Source organism: Podarcis cretensis (assembly GCF_951804945.1).
Source record: "Podarcis cretensis genome assembly, chromosome: 16".
NCBI lineage: Eukaryota > Metazoa > Chordata > Lepidosauria > Squamata > Lacertidae > Podarcis > Podarcis cretensis.
The window spans coordinates 26,169,657-26,186,012 of record NC_137186.1 but is presented as its reverse complement, the minus strand read 5'-3'; the positions used below and the strand labels follow the sequence as shown (position 1 = coordinate 26,186,012).

Here is a 16,356-nt window from a genome sequence, read left to right as displayed (position 1 = left end):
ACAATGTCAGCTTCACTCAGCGGTGTATCATGGGTGACATTGCCACCGCTCCCAAGTCCCTCTACTAGCAGCGTCTGCTGGAGTTCCTTCCTTCCAGCAGTGCTGCTAACAGAGGGGACTCAGGAGCAGTGGCGGTTTCACCCGCAATACACCGCTGAGTGAAACTGCCATTGCACTCTGCCCCTCATACGATGCAGAGGGAGAAACAAGCTGTGTCGGTGAGGCAACAGTACAGCTTGTTCCTTCCTCTGCATCTTTGAACTGCTCAGCTGAGGAGTGTGCAGCTGCCTTTACCTCAGTCAAACAGTTAAAGAAGCCCCCAGCCCAGCGCTGGCTTCCGTGAGCCGGTGGCAGGGTGGGAGCTCTGTGAAACTGCTCAGCTAAGGGGAGCATGATTGGCACTCCCTGCAGCGAGCAGTTAAAGAAGAAGAGTTTGGATTTGATATCCCGCTTTATCACTACCCGAAGGAGTCTCAAAGCAGCTCACATTCTCCTTTCCCTTCCTTCCCCACAACAAACACTCTGTGAGGTGAGTGAGGCTGAGAGACTTCAGAGAAGTGTGACTAGCCCAAGGTCACCCAGCAGCTGCATGTGGAGGAGCGGAGACGCGAACCCGGTTCCCCAGATTACGAGTCTACGGCTCTTAACCACTACACCACACTGGTCCTGTGAGTGGCAGGAGCGCCGGGGCTGACTCAGCTGCAGAACGGGAACCTTCCTGATCCCCAGCTGAGCTGCGCAAACAAGCTGCGTTGTCTGAGCCCGTGAGGGCCTGGGTGAAACCACCTCAGTTCCTGAGGGGAGAGCTGGGGCAGTTTCACCAGGTGCCTCACAGGCAGAGGCCGATGCAGCTTGTTTTTTCAACATCGTGGTACAGTGGTAAGAACTTAATTCATTCTGGAGGTCCATTCTTAACCTGAAACTGTCCATAACCTGAGGTACCACTTTAGCTAATGGGGCCTGCCACCGCGCAATTTCTGTTCTCATCCTGAAGCAAATTTCTTAACCCGAGGTACTATTTCTGGGTTAGTGGAGTCTGTAACCTGAAGTGTCTGTAACCCGAGGTACCACTGGATATCGCCAAACCGATATCTTTGGCTGGCAATAGACAGCAATGTTTAAAAGCTGTTATCGCCCAGCCCTACTTTCAGGTACCTGAAAGCTCTCTGGCTTGATTTCCCCCCTCCCCTGTGAGAGACCAAATTCCCCCTCTCTAAGTTCCCTTTTGCCACCAGCCCTCATCTCTCTCCCTGCAGGTGCTGCGAAAGGGCTCAGGGACACTGTGCGAGGCGCTGCTGATGGTCCAGGCCTACCACGCCAACATCATCTTCCCCAACAAGCAAGAGCAGGAGTTCAACAAGCTCACCGAGGATGGGCACGTGCTGGACTCAGAGACCTACGTCGGGGGGCACGTGGAGGCCCTGGAGTCGGGGGTCTTTCGCAGTGACATCCCCTGCCGCTTCAAGATGGTACGAGTCCCGCCCTGGAAGGAGACCTCTTGAAAGCTCATGGGGGGGGCGGCAGGGGATGCCAGGATAAATCTCCGCCCTGCCCCCTGTGCCTGCCAGACATAAAGCAGGTAGCTACAACAAAGTCCAAATTGTCCCCCCAAAAAGAGAAGTGCCTGACCCCATGAGGCTGGTGATAGAACATCTGCTTTGCATGCAGAAGGTCCCAGGTTCAATCCACAGCATTTGCAGGTGAGACCCAAGAAGAGCCCGCTGGATCAGACCCATCTAGTCCAGCATCCTGTTCTCACAGTGGCCAACCATTCGGAAGCCCAAAAGAATCTGAGTGCAAGAGTAACTCCTCTGCTGGTGATTCTTCCCGGCAACTGATCTTCCAGAGGGAGGGAGCACACTTCCCTGTAGCTGGTGGCCAACAAAGGCTGCTGGAGGAAGAGCTACGACCCGATCTTGTGGATTACAAAGAGCATAAGACCTTCCTTTGCAGATTTGTTTCCGCCTGCCCCATGTGGCGCCATGTTCCCCTGGTGATTTCAACTGCACTGTCTTTGCCTGGGGAGAATCCTTGGTGAAAATTTGTCACACTCATGTCCTTCCCTCCCACCCCGGTTGTGTTTCTTAGAACCCTGCTGCCTTCGACTTCCTTTTGCAGCGTGTGGAGAAGACTCTGCGCCATGCCATTGAGGAAGAGGAGGGAATACCCCTTGACCAAGTGACCAACTTCCAGGAGGTAACCTTGTAGGCCAAACAGCAGTGTCTGCATAGGAGGAGGCAGCAGTAGCAATGGAGTTGTTATTGTCCTGACACAGCTCCTTCACTCTAGTTTCTGTTCATTTTAAGCATCTAGCTCCCCCCGGTCCCCAGGTTATCTTGGCTGTTCCTTCCTTCTTTTCCCCTGCTTCAACCCTTTGCTTCCCCAACCCCTTAGCCTTGGCCACCAATCTGCTGCTATTTACTACATTGAACTGTCCTGGGGGCCACTTGTGGCCTACGAAAGGCACAGTCCTGGTATATGTGTGGTTTAGGGATGCAGGTGGCGCTGTGGTCTAAACCACTGATCCTCTTCGGCTTACTGATCAGAAGGTCGGCGGTTCAAATCCCTGCGACAGGGTGAGCTCCCGTTGCTCTTTCCCAGCTCCTGCCAACCTAGCAGTTCAAAAGCACACCAGTGCAAGTAGATAAATGGGTATCGCTGCTATGGGAAGGTAAACGGTGTTTCCGTGCACTCTGGTTTCCGTCATGGTGTCCTGTTGCGCCAGAAGCGATTTAGTCATGCTGGCCACATGACCCGGAAAGCTGTCTGCGGACAAACGCTGGCTCCTTCGTCCCGAAAGCCAGATGAGCACCACAACCCCATAGTCGCCTTTGACTGCACTTTACCATCTAGGGATCCTTTACCTTACCTTACATGTGGTGTTCTTTTGCCGGGCTCTATTGCATTCCGAAGAGCATGGTAAAGCATTGCTCTCCTAGGCAAAAAACAACAACCCACCTTACCCTCTTGCCTGCTTTCCACTGCTTCCTCTGGACCACAGGTTTGCGATGAAATCAAAGTCAAGTTGAACTCCCTGAAGGAAGTCCCCAACAGGATTGAATGTCCTCTGATATACCACCTGGATGTGGGGGCCATGTACCCGAATATCATCCTAACCAACCGGCTTCAGGTGAGTGAGGAGTTTGAGCTCCTTGGCATTGGGTACTAAAGTCTAAATCTCTGCTGTAAGAACTGTGGCCTCTTAGACTTAAATCTGCAGCCCTCTGGTTGCTCTTGGGCTCCCAGCTCCCAAAGCCCCAACTAGCACTGCCCAGTGGTCAGGGATTTGATTTAATATTTCTATTCCGCTTTTCCAACAGCCAATGTTGAGCTCAAAAGTGGTTAACAATAAGCACAATAGCATTAAAAAACAAGCATTGCAATCACAATGGTATCAGACACAATAACAAGCCGCACAGTTAAGATTTTGGAGTGCTATTTCAGTTTGGGATTTTGGGGGTGGGTGGAGGGATGCTGTCTTTCTCTTTGGGAGAATCAGAGTGTGATTTATAACTCATACTATAAGAAAGCTCAACAACATTGTCTTCTTAATAAGAGTCAATATATACGGAAGTTTCCCGGGGGCGGTAATGGACTCCCAGTTTGGGGTAGGCACTCCAGGCAACCTCTTCCTCAATCTCCTTCACAAAGAGTTGCTGCCTCTCTAGCAACAAGGATAGTAGTAGTAGTAGTAGTAAACCTTTTATTGGCATCACATACAACATCCAGAACAAATCAGTACAGAATTACCACTTCCCCAGTGGCACAAAACATTTGCTAAAAGAAAGGAGGCAGAGCAGTCTGTCGTCACATCTCTTGGAATAGAGGGGAAAGGCCAGTGTTGCAATGTTCTCCCTAGTAAGAGACTGCTGAATTATTATTATTATTATCATCATCATCATCATCATTATATCATTTATACCCTGCCCATCTGGCTGGGTTTCACCAGCCACTCTGTGCGCCTCCGAACAGAATATTAAAAATACATTAAAAAAACAATCATTAGAAACTTCCCTAAACAGGGCTGCCTTCAGATGTCTTCTAAAAGTCAGATAGTTGTTTATTTCCTTGACATCTGATGGGAGGGCATTCCTCAAGGCAGACACCACTACCGAGAAGGCCCTCTGCCTGGTTCCCTGCAACCTCACTTCTCGCAGGGAGGGAATCACCAGAAGGCCCTCGGAGCTGGACCTCAGTGTCCGGGCTGAACGATGGGGGTGGAGATGCTCCTCCAGGTATACTAGGTTGAGGCCATTTAGGGCTTTAAAGGTCAGCACCATCCCTTTGAATTGTGCTTGCAAACGTACTGGGAGCCAATGTAGGTCTTTCAGGACTGGTGTTATATGGTCTCGGTGGCCACTCCCGGTCACCAGTATGGCTGCCACATTCTGGATTAGTTTGAGTCACCTTCAAAGGTAGCCCCACATAGAGTGCATTGCAATAGTCCAAGCGGGAGATAACCAGAGCATATGAATAGATGGTTGGTGGTTGCTCTTTGCTTGCTTGGGAGTATGCAGCGCAGGAGGGGAGGGCTGGAATAGAGCTCTCTGTCCTCTGCTGCCCATAGTATCTGTTTGAGTTCGAAACACAGGTGCAGCAGGGCTTCGGCACACACAGTATACATCAGGGAGGCTCACCTGGCACCTGCCTTACATATCTTTAGGCACCAGGCCAAAACATTCCTCTTTTCCTTTTAAACTGAGGGTTTCTGTTAGTTGTTATGGTACATACATTTGTTTTTATATTTAAACTGCCCTGTGAACTTCGGCTGAAGGATGGTGTAGAAATTTAATAATTGAGACTTAACAATCCCGCAAAAGCATCCTGGGTCCTGGGTCTACCTGCTGCTTTCCTAGAGGCAGGATCCAACCTTGCCTGGCCTAAAAACTTACTTTTATTTATTTAAATGTACTTGTGCCTTTATTCGCTCCCCCTCTGCTTTGCTTCCCTCCCTTCAGCCCTCGGCGATGGTGAACGAGGCCACGTGCGCCGCCTGCGACTTCAACAAACCAGGCGCCAACTGTCAGCGGCGGATGACCTGGCAGTGGAGAGGAGAATTCAGTGAGTCTTTTCCCTTCTGCTGACTCGTATGCAACTTGGCGCGGTTCCTCTGCTGTGTATAAAATCCCCTCTCGCAGTCTGGAGTGATTGTCAGCTGGGTTGTTTCCTCCCCCCCTTCTCTTTTCCCCTTGCAGTGCCCGCGAGCCGCAGCGAGTACCATCGCATCCAGCAACAGCTGGAGTCGGAGAAGTTCCCCCCTCTCTTCCCAGATGGACCGCCCCGGGTGTTTCATGAGCTGTCCCGGGAGGAGCAAGCGAAATACGAGAAGAAGCGCTTGGCAGGTGAGGGCAAACCTTCTTCTTCTTCTTTTTTGAAATCATTTTTATTTGAATGTATATCCATATATAGAGATGGCTTGAATCTCGCGACTTCCCCCCACCCCCTCCACGGTTCCTATTATCAACATTATCAACTGCATATTATTCCATACTCTATATTTTCTATCAATCCAAATTATCCATGGTATTCATTGCATTACAAGTGGGATTAAAATCCTGCTATTGTTTCCATCTGCTTGTGGTGGTCTCCTAAATAAATTATACAAAAATTTCCCATTCTTTTTTAAAGTTTTTGTCCTCTTGGTTCCTGAGTTTTCCAATCAGTTTTACCATTTCTGCATAGTCCAACAGCTTGGTTTGCCATTCCTCTCTGGTAGGGACTTTGTCTTCCATCTCTGAGCTAATAAGAGAGCAAACCTTTTTCCGCCCCACAGTAGAGCTTGTACATGGTTATGCCCACTCGACTGCTTTGATCTACAGAACTGGCACTGTTACAGGTGCCACATAATACTCCTGCATTTGTAAGAAATCAGTCTTTCAGTGTGGAAGCAACAACACTTTGGAACTCCCTGCCTTTTGACGTCAGGCGTGTGCCTTGGCTACACTCTTTTTATCACCTACTGGGCACATTTTTGTTTAGGCACAGCCCATCCAGACATATAGAATGTTGACATGGGTTTTAATCTGTTTTCACTTAATTGATTTTCATTGTTTTAGCTTTTTTTTTTTTTTACTGAAAATTTAATTTATAAAATTCTTTTTGCAAACTGAGGTGTGTGTTTTTTAAACTATCAAGTGGCATAGAAACATTTTGAAATGAAATAAGTTTGGGAAGTGTTGAACGTTCCAGAATAAATTGCTGCCACACCTCTTGCCCAGATTACTGCCGCAAAGCCTACAAGAAAATCCACGTGACAAAGGTTGAGGAGCGTGTCACCACCATCTGCCAGCGGGAAAACTCCTTCTATGTGGACACTGTGCGGGCCTTTCGCGACCGCCGCTACGAGTTCAAGGGGCTGCATAAGGTGCTTTTTATTTTTATTTTGTCAGATTTGCGATAGCGCAGCAAAAAGGTGAGTTTCTAAAGGTGTTCATGGTGATCTTTACGTTCATAAAGCGATGAGATGCAGGCAGGCATTTATAGCCAGGCTGATCTCTCCTTGCTGGTAGGTGCTGAAAGAGGATGCTGTGGTTCCTGGGGCCAGAATGCTTGAATAGAAATTCTGAATGTTGAGTGGTATATAAATACTGTAAATGAATTTAATAAAAAAACATTGATTTATATCAAGTTTTCAACATACTCATAGATTTAACAGACAAATTATTGTATATTAGTTGATTACTAGATACACATAAAATGTTTCTATTTGCAACTAAGCAGAGCCAAAAATCTCTGGGCATGCAAGCCATGTGTCTACTGTAATATACAGAAGCTTTTGTCAACATGGGTTTACAGGGGGTGGGGGAGACAGACATCCAAGGAAAGGGATGTGGAAGGAAAAGACAGAGGATGGAGACCAGCTGGAGCAAAAGTAGACAATAGCCCACGGCTTGCTTGAGTCACAAGCCCTTTTCCTCTGCCTTTCCCAGGTGTGGAAGAAGAAGCTGGCTGCCGCCATGGAGTCGGGTGATGCCTCGGAAGCGAAGCGCTGCAAGAACATGGAGATCTTGTACGACTCCCTGCAGCTGGCACACAAGTGCATCCTCAACTCCTTTTACGGATACGTCATGCGCAAAGGGTGAGGGGGGAACCAAAGAGTGGCTGCTGGTGGATCTTTAAATGGCCCTTTAAAAATCTGCCCCTGCCTCGGCTCCCAGTTGGTGCAGTTTCTGGGCCTTTAAATGTTCAATATTAAGACAGAGAACTAAATCCTAGTACAATTAAATGAAGCATTTCCTCCTATACACATAAAAATGTAAGGCTGTCATCATGCGGCCCCCACTGGAGGTTTTGTAGTTCTGCATCACATTCCTGGATTTGCATCAAGCCAGGGAGGGGAGCAAAAGAGAGAAGATGGGTTTTAAGCAACAGCAGACATTTGAATGAAGCAGGGTTGGAGGGACACTGAGGAGCAGTGAGGATGTGGGGCACTTGGATGAGGTGTGAAGGGAGGGGGTGGGATTGGCAAGCAATGTGAGCAGGGGGAAGCAGCCCCCTAACACATAAATACTGCAGCTCCTTGACCAGGAGACCTGGCCGCATCTTTAGCAGATCAGTCCTCAAGCCAAGTTTACAATAATTAAGTCGCTCAAGCCTTGTTTGCAAAGCAGCTGACCCAGAGCAGCTCTTCCTGTTCTCACTAGTCCTCTTCCCTATGCAGAGCTCGGTGGTACTCCATGGAAATGGCCGGCATTGTCTGCTTCACGGGCGCCAACATCATCACACAGGCCAGGGAGCTGATAGAGCAAATTGGGTGAGTACTTGAATGGTGGCTGGCTGCGGCAGCTGGAGGTGAGGAGATTCTGAGCTTGGATGTTGTGTGCCTGTTGCCCGAAGGTGGTATGCTCCTTCTTCATGGATGACGGTGCTTTTCCTATGGTTTTGTTTTGTGTTTTGTTATGGTGTGTTGCCCAGGGCTCCTTTAAGAGGAAGGTTGTTATGTGTAAACACAGAAAAGAAAAGAAAAGAAAAGAAAAGAAAAGAAAAGAAAAGAAAAGAAAAGAAAAGAAAAGAAAAGAAAAGAAATTGACGCAAAGATGAGTTGTCCCGCTCCGGATCTCTTCTGTCTCTAACCACAAGGAATGACTGGTCTGGAGCTGGACTCAAAGGCACACTGCCCCATGGTCTGCTCCTTACGGTCTTGGCCCAGAAAAAGAAGCAGGTCTCTTAAGCAACTCAGAGAGCCAGGGATGAAGACCCGCTGTGTGTCTCTGCAGACAGTTGCTTTTGTAAACTTCATCAGCTTTCGTAAGAACAAATGAGCCTGCTAGATCAAGCCAATGGCCCGTCTAGTCCAGCATCCTGTTCTCACAGTGGTTGATCGATGCCTGTAGGAAACCCTCAGGCAGGACCCGAGCACATAATAATAAATGATGATGATGTATATCCCGACCATCTGGCTGGGTTTCCCCAGCCACTCTGCACACCTCTCCACAGAATATTAATAATAATGATAATAAAGCGATAAAACATGAAACATTATAAAACTTCCCTAAACAGGGCTGCCTTCAGATGTCTTCTAAAAGCCAGATAGTTGTTTATTTCCTTGACATCTGATGGGAGGGTGTTCCACAGGGCAGGTGCCACTACCGAGAAGGCCTTCTGCCTGGTTCCCTGTAACCTCACTTCTTGCAGTGAGGGAACAGCCAGAAGGCCCTCAGAGCTGGACCTCAGTGATGCGGTCTGAGCGATGGGCATGGAGACACACTTTTCCCATCCTGTGGTTCTCTGCAACTGGTATTAGGAATCATTTGCTGTCTCTGACCATGGAGGCAGAGCAAATAGCCATCATGACTAGTAGTTATCCATAGTCCTCCATCAATTTGTCCAAACCTCTTTTAAAGCCATCCAAGTTGGTGTCCATAGTTTAACTATGCACTGTGTGAAAAACTCTTTTCTTCTGTCTGTCCCGAACCTTCCAACAATAAGCTTTCTCGGATGACCACGAGTTTGAATGTTACGGGAGGGATAAAAGCGTTTCTTTATCCGTTTTCTCTCCTCGCCGTGCATAGTTTTATAAATCGCTACATCTTTCTCGATTTTTCTCTTAAACTGAAAAGCTCCGATTGCTGCAACCATTCCTCATAAGGTGGTTGCTTTTGCAGAGTGCCCTCTGGGCTCCCATATGGAAACACCTCTCCAATTTTCCCCTTTCCCAGGAGGCCGCTGGAGCTGGACACAGACGGGATCTGGTGTGTGCTTCCAAACAGCTTCCCAGAAAACTTTGTCATCAAATCAACCCACGCCAAGAAGCCCAAGGTGACAATCTCCTATCCGGGTGCTATGCTGAACATCATGGTGAAGGTGAGGAACCTCAAGCCTTTATCCTCAGCAGGAGTTGGGGGCAAGTCGAATCGACAGGATTTGGGAGTGGGGGGGGGGGGTCTTCCATAAAGACAGTCTGGAAACAGGGCATGGAAACCATGGGTATGTTTGACATTTAGCTTCCCCCCTGCAGGGATTGCATCATATATAGTTTCCAGCCCTCCCGTTAAATTGTTCTGGGGTGCAGCATGAGCTTGCAAGGCCGAAGCGCCCAGCGTGTGTGTCACTTACTTGCAGGAAGGGTTTACGAATGATCAGTACCAGGAGCTGGTGGACCCGGCCTCGCTCTCCTATGTTTCCCGCTCAGAGAACAGCATCTTCTTTGAAGTGGACGGCCCGTACTTGGCCATGATTCTCCCCGCCTCCAAGGAAGAGGGCAAGAAGCTGAAGAAAAGGTGAGGTCTGGGGAGGCAGCACCTCCTCGGCTCAGCTAAACCTGGAAGATGGCAGGACTTGAAACATCGCTGCTAGATCCTTAATAGATGTGCATTTTCAGAACCCCTCCTTTCTAGTTGTAAGAAGCCCTGGAGGCTGGTCCAGTAGGGCACAGGGGACGCAGCCCCACCTGTAGTCCAAAATATCTGGAGGGCAACAGATAGCGGAGGCACTGGGACGAAGTGGCCACTGACCCATCAACCTCACTCAGCCCCCACCTGCCTTTTTACTTACAATCAACCCCAGGGCATAGACTGGCTGTGGCAAGCTTCCTCCTCCTTCCTTTCAGGGTTGCCCCTTGTAGAACTCAGCAGGGAGAAGGAGGGGGACAAAACTAGTCTTAGTTGCCTCTGCCTCTCATTGGCTATGGCGCCACCTACTGTTGGACTCCTTGCCTTCCACCCTATCAGTCCCAACAGGCACCAGACACCACTGATAAAAAGGTGGGACCCCCCCCCCCCCGATACAGGAAAGAGAAGACACAGGAGAGGGAAGGTGCCGACCATGCTCAGGCTGACTATTTTGCTCTGCGCCAGGTACGCTGTGTTCAACGAGGACGGCTCCCTGGCCGAGCTAAAGGGGTTTGAGGTGAAACGGCGGGGGGAGCTGCAGCTGGTCAAGATCTTCCAGTCGTCCGTCTTTGAGGCCTTCCTGAAAGGCACCACTTTGGAAGAGGTTTATGCCTCTGTCGCCAAAGTGGCCGACTACTGGCTGGATGTGCTCTACAGCAAGGTGGGTTGAGGCTCCAAGGTGAGTCTTCTGGCTTTCCTGGGACGGTATGGTCAAATCTCTCCACAGTGGGCATTTGGTGATGAAGATAATGGGGAATTGGTGGCCAGTTAAGGGCAGAACCCCCTGCTGGAAAGAAGACGAGGTTCCTGTTGCTGCTGTAAAGTCCTCTTCTCCCCTTCCACACATGGGCATCTCCCAGGCTTCCTGCAGCCTTCAGAGTTTTTAGTGCAGCCAACATGGGATGCTGAGCTGCCCTGCCTCCAAAGTGGTCCAGGAGGGGGATATGGCTGGCAAATGCAAGCATTCCTTTCTCTTTTTTTTTCAGGCTGCCAATATGCCTGACTCGGAGTTGTTTGAGCTTATCTCTGAGAACCGGTCCATGTCTCGCAAACTGGAGGATTATGGGGAGCAAAAATCCACCTCCATCAGCACCGCTAAGCGCCTGGCTGAGTTCCTGGGGGATCAGATGGTGAAGGATGCTGGTCTGAGCTGCCGGTTTATCATTTCTAAGAAGCCAGAAGGATCCCCGGTCACAGAGAGGTATATATCGATCAGAGGGGCACAAGTATTCCACAATGCTGGGCCGTTGATGTGAAAGGCTCAGTTTCTTGTTGCTGTGAAATGAGCCTCACCAACTCAAGGAATGACCAAATCTGTAGATGATTTTGGCTGTTGAACTGGAGTAGAAGAGTTCAGCTGGTACACTGGACCTAAGTTGTTCAGGGCTCTGTAACCTAACGCAAGGACCTTGAAGCTGGCAGATGGGCCGCAAGTGCAGATGTTGTGATTTTTATTTATTAAATTTCTATAATACCCTTCATGCGATTTATGAAAACACAAAATGCATAACATAGTAAAAAGCAGAAATGATAACAACCCCACTTTTGTTCCAACAAAATGTTGCATACCATTGGCCAGATTCTGCACCAGCTGGTAATTATACTTTACAGAGTTGTGTGGAAGTTGCCCCAGATCATTTGACCCTCCACCCCCATCGTTTAGCCCCGGACACTGAGGTCCAACTCTGAGGGCCTTCTGGCAGTTCTCCCTGCGAGAAGTGTGGTCACAGGGAACCAGGCCTTCTCGGTAGTGGCACCCGCCCTGTGAAATGCCCCCCCATCAGATGTCAAGGAGATAAAGAACTATCTGACTTTTAGAAGACATCTGAAGACAACCCTGTTTAGGGAAGTTTTTAATGTTTGATGTTTTGTCGTGTTTTTAATATTCTGTTGGGGCCACCCAGAGTGGATGGGGATACCCAGCTAGATGGGCGAGGTATAAATAATAAATTATTATTATTATTATTATTATTATTATTATTACTACTACTACTACTACTATTTTGAGGGACGCAGGTGGCGCTGTGGGTTAAAGCCTCAGCGCCTAGGACTTGCCGATCGAAAGGTTGGCGGTTCGAATCCCTGCGGCGGGGTGCGCTCCCGCTGCTCGGTCCCAGCGCCTGCCAACCTAGCAGTTCGAAAGCACCTCCGGGTGCAAGTAGATAAATAGGGACCGCTTACCAGCGGGAAGGTAAACGGCGTTTCTGTGTGCGGCTCTGGCTCGCCAGAGCAGCGATGTCACGCTGGCCACGTGACCCGGAAGTGTCTCCGGACAGCGCTGGCCCCTGGCCTCTTAAGTGAGATGGGCGCACAACCCCAGAGTCTGTCAAGACTGGCCCGTACGGGCAGGGGTACCTTTACCTTTTACCTTTACTACTATTTTAAATAGTTATCTTCCCCCCCCCCCCCAGGAAAAACCAAGCAACAGTTCTAATGTTAAAAAATAACATAAAGGCTTTGACTTGCTGTACTTGTTCTTGTCAGATTGAATGTACAAGAGAGGTTGATAATACTTACGTTACTGAAACATATTTACATGAATTTGTATCTTGAGACTGACTGACGTTTACAGACTGGCTCTGGGGCAAGCGGCAGCATAACACAACACACTTGCTGCTCTCACAGTTACAACTCACACACATAGTTGATAACGGAACTGGGAGGGGGGAATGCCTCAATATGACATCACAGGATTTTGTGCTACAGCATTAACCCTTTGCATAGTATTATGGATGCACCATTTCCACACTTCCATAACAGGACCAAGGACAGCTCCACATAAATCGCATTGCTGTCATACAGCTTTAAATGCCCATGGACTGCAGTGGCTAAGGCTATTCCTGCCCAGGAACAGCCATAGTTGGCAAACCAGGCACAGCTGGTAAAAGTTCATTCTACTCAGAGTAGACTGGTTTAAAGTACAGTCGTACCTTGGATCCTGAACACCTTGGTATTCAGACATTTTTGCTCCCTAATGCCACAAACCTGGAAGTGAGCCTTCCGGTTTGCAAACATTCTTTGGAACCTGAATGTCCTCTGCGGCTTCTGATTAGCTGAAGGAGCTCCCTGCAGCCAATCAAAAGCTGCGCTTTGGTTTCTGAACATTCTGGAAGTCAAACGGACTTCCGGAATGGATTTCGTTCGACTTCTGAAGTACGGCTAATTCTCATGACTAACTTTCGTTTGGTCAACTGAGTGGGTTTATTCTGAGTAGAACAAACATAGGATACAAACCATATAGTCTTTAAGATAATAATAATAATTATATAATCTTAATAATAAGATGCAACAGACTGACAAGGCTGCTCCTCTCCTGGAAACAGAAGTGATGCATTTTGATTTATTTTTCCCAGGGCCATTCCGCTGGCCATTTTCCAGGCTGAGCTCTCGGTCCGCAGGCACTATCTCCGGAAATGGCTTAAGAGCCCCTCCCTGCAGGATTTTGACATCAGGACGGTAAGCAGTATGGGGCTGTCCTGCAGCAGTTTGTGACTCAAGGCTGACTGTGGCACACCTCTTGTCCCCAGTCTTGGACTTGACCCAAATCCTCTTGTCTCTCTGCTTGTAGATCCTGGATTGGGACTATTACATCGAGAGACTGGGCAGCACAATTCAGAAAATCATTACCATCCCAGCAGCCCTGCAGCAGGTAAACTGTCGGGTTGGTGGCTAAAGGGCTGTGGGCTCCCCCAGGATGTTACGAGACACAGGAGGTAGCCGCAGAACTCTCACACTTAGTTGCTCTGGTCCAATAGCTAGCTAAAAACTCAAAGCTCCAAAATGGAGCTAGCTCCCTGAGTGTTCCCATTCATTTCAGAAAGGGTCAACCTTCCTGCATGGAACTGACCCCAGCCTTTTCCAAATGCACGAGAGCTCTTTGCATTCCTCAGAGCACACCTGGGACTCCAGAGCTATTTATTTAAAATATTTCTACTCCTCTGTGATTGGTTTTTGGGGACCGGGGTTGTACAAACGAAAGCTGAAAAGCTGGGGTTTCTGCGCTACGGGTCTCTGATTTGGATGTCAGCACTGTCAGTGCAAGTGTCTTGTGTTCTAGCATAGCTAGTTTCCTTCTGCTTCTGGTCAAAAACAGTAGTATCCTCGCAGGATCAGGCAGAATGAAAGTCAGAGGGAGCCTCCCAAATAAATAACAAATGCGGTGTCCCGTCAGGTAAAAAACCCTGTTCCTCGCGTCCGACACCCCGACTGGCTCCACAAGAAGCTCTTGGAAAAGAACGACATGTACAAGCAGAAGAAAATCAGTGAGCTGTTCACAAGTGAGGGCAAGAGACAGGTAAGAGGGATGGCTCTCCCTACAACAGGGTGGATTTAAAAAATGAATCCAGTTTTTTAATTAAAATGCATTTACACACACACACACACAAAATCAGTTGTAGTAAATGTCTGCCTCATCATGTTTACTTGGAAGTAATTCCTACTTTGTTCACTAGGACTTATTTCCCAAATAAATGTGCATAAATTATAGTCCTGGCTTCTGATTGCTTTCTACAGTAGTACCTTGGTTCTCAAATGTAATCTGTTCCAAAAGTCCGTTCCAAAACCAAAGCATTCCAAAACCAAGGCCCGCTTTCCCCTAGAAAGTAATGCAAAATGGATTCATCCATTCCAGACTTTTAAAAACAACCCCTAAAACAGCAATTTAACTTGAATTTTACTATCTAACAAGACCATTGATCCATAAAATGAAAGCAATAAACAATGTACAAAATTAATAGCAAAAACAGACAAACCTCAGTGTAACACTCAAAATGGAAGTGTGGCACTCAAATCAAAAGTGTGGCAGTCAAAATGGAGCACGTTCGGCTTCCAAAAAAAGTTCGCAAACCGGAACACTTCTGGGTTTGCAGTGCTTGGGTTCCAAGTTTGAGTACCAAGGCATTTGAGAACCAAGGTACCACTGTATATAGGTTTCAAAATGGTCAGTTTTATTTTTACATCTCATCTGTTCTTTGTTTACGATGGCAGTCCCTTGAGGCTGTTTTTCATTTTTGTAATAAAAATAAACCGGTGCTTTCTGAGATGGGCATCAGCAGGTAAAACATACTTTTATCCCAGAGCTGAGAAGAAGGTGGAGGCCACGGACAGTTTTTGTGGGTAATTGGGTGCTCAAGTCAAGGAGGGTTCCATCATTGTACTCCCCACCTTTCGGTGTTTCCTCGCAGGTCTCTGCCAGTGTAATCCAGGAGGGCACACCCTCCACACTGGTGGCTGACATGGAAGATTTTGGGGTCGCCAAGTCTCTGCAGCCGGGGGTCCCTGTGTCGAATAAACGTAAACGCATCCCTACAGCAGAAGAGAGCCAGCAGCAGTCCCAGAATTCGGAACTAACGCAGTCCTGGAGGGAGATCTTGGGCCCGCCGCCTCCCTCTGGAACCACCAAGGTAAGGTAGCAGAAGGAGAGAACTTCATTTAAATAGAGGAAAAAAGGATTGCTGTGAGGCTGGGGCTGGACGATGGGGGAGCAGCAACATCCTACCATATATGAATCTTTTAAAAAGCCAGCTGGATCAGGCCAGTGGCTTGACTGGTAGAGCATCCTGGTCAACCAGGAGCTAAGTAGATGCCTCTGGGATCCACAAGCAGGACCTGAGTGCAGCTGACACTCCCCTACTGCGATTTCCATTTGCTGGTATTCAGAAGCATATTGCCGTCAACATGGGAGGTAGAATGCAGCCATCAGGGTTAGAACCCATTGACAGGTTTAACTAAGCCATCTGACTTGATGAAAATTCCATAGTTGCAGCTATGCACTAGGGCTTCCTTTCCTGATTCAGCTTCATTGGATGTGCCCATGTTGTGAGAGAGGGAGAAAAGCTTTTCTCTTATCCGTTCTCTCCACGCCATGCAGAATTTTATCAGCTATTGTTACGCCACAACTTCCGCGCCTTTTCTCTAAACAAAAGCCCCAAACGCTATCACACCATAGATCTGAGTTCTTCTTCTTTGGCAATCACTCGTAGCCGAGTAAGATTGTCTTCCATGAACACAATCTTAACAGTAAGTCCGTAAGTGACTGTGGAGGCCAATTCTGGATCCACATGTCCTTCCGGGAATTGATGACGGTGAGGGTTTGCCAAACGTGCCTTCCTCTTAGCACGTTTCTCCCTTTTGTTCTGAGTTCAAGCGTTTTCAAAGCCCATGACACTTTTGGTAAAGGCTGTTCTCCAATTGGATCGCTCTCAGGCCAGTGTTTCCCAGTTGTCAGTGTTTATACTACATTTTTTAAAGATTTGCCTTGAGAGAGTCTTTAAGCCTCTTTTGTTGACCCACCAGCATTACGCTTTCCATTTTAAAGTTTGAAATAGAGTAGTTGCTTTGGAAGACAATAATCAGGCATCCAAACAGCATGACCAGTCCAACAAAGTTGATGTTGAAGAATCATTGCTTCCGCACTGGTGATCTTTGCTTCTTCCTGGCATTAGTTCACCTGTCTTCCCAAGTGATGTGTAAAAATTTTCAGAGACACTGTTGATGGAATCTTTCAAGGAGTTGTAGATGGCGTTTA

The 16,356-nt window shown here is 48.1% G+C and overlaps 1 protein-coding gene across 1 annotated transcript in view; it reads left to right on the top strand.

The window, feature by feature from the left end:
• POLE (DNA polymerase epsilon, catalytic subunit) overlaps positions 1 to 16,356 on the top strand; it is a 56,513-nt gene that overhangs the window by 17,450 nt on the left and 22,707 nt on the right. Inside the window, exons 15-30 of the mRNA XM_079956276.1 lie at positions 1,257 to 1,469; positions 2,089 to 2,196; positions 3,002 to 3,130; positions 4,959 to 5,061; positions 5,196 to 5,342; positions 6,219 to 6,364; positions 6,930 to 7,078; positions 7,661 to 7,753; positions 9,159 to 9,303; positions 9,562 to 9,719; positions 10,296 to 10,491; positions 10,817 to 11,031; positions 13,184 to 13,286; positions 13,399 to 13,479; positions 14,002 to 14,124; positions 15,014 to 15,232. Coding sequence (XP_079812402.1) covers positions 1,257 to 1,469; positions 2,089 to 2,196; positions 3,002 to 3,130; positions 4,959 to 5,061; positions 5,196 to 5,342; positions 6,219 to 6,364; positions 6,930 to 7,078; positions 7,661 to 7,753; positions 9,159 to 9,303; positions 9,562 to 9,719; positions 10,296 to 10,491; positions 10,817 to 11,031; positions 13,184 to 13,286; positions 13,399 to 13,479; positions 14,002 to 14,124; positions 15,014 to 15,232 — 2,328 coding nt within the window. The remainder of the gene's footprint in view (positions 1 to 1,256; positions 1,470 to 2,088; positions 2,197 to 3,001; positions 3,131 to 4,958; positions 5,062 to 5,195; positions 5,343 to 6,218; positions 6,365 to 6,929; positions 7,079 to 7,660; positions 7,754 to 9,158; positions 9,304 to 9,561; positions 9,720 to 10,295; positions 10,492 to 10,816; positions 11,032 to 13,183; positions 13,287 to 13,398; positions 13,480 to 14,001; positions 14,125 to 15,013; positions 15,233 to 16,356) is intronic.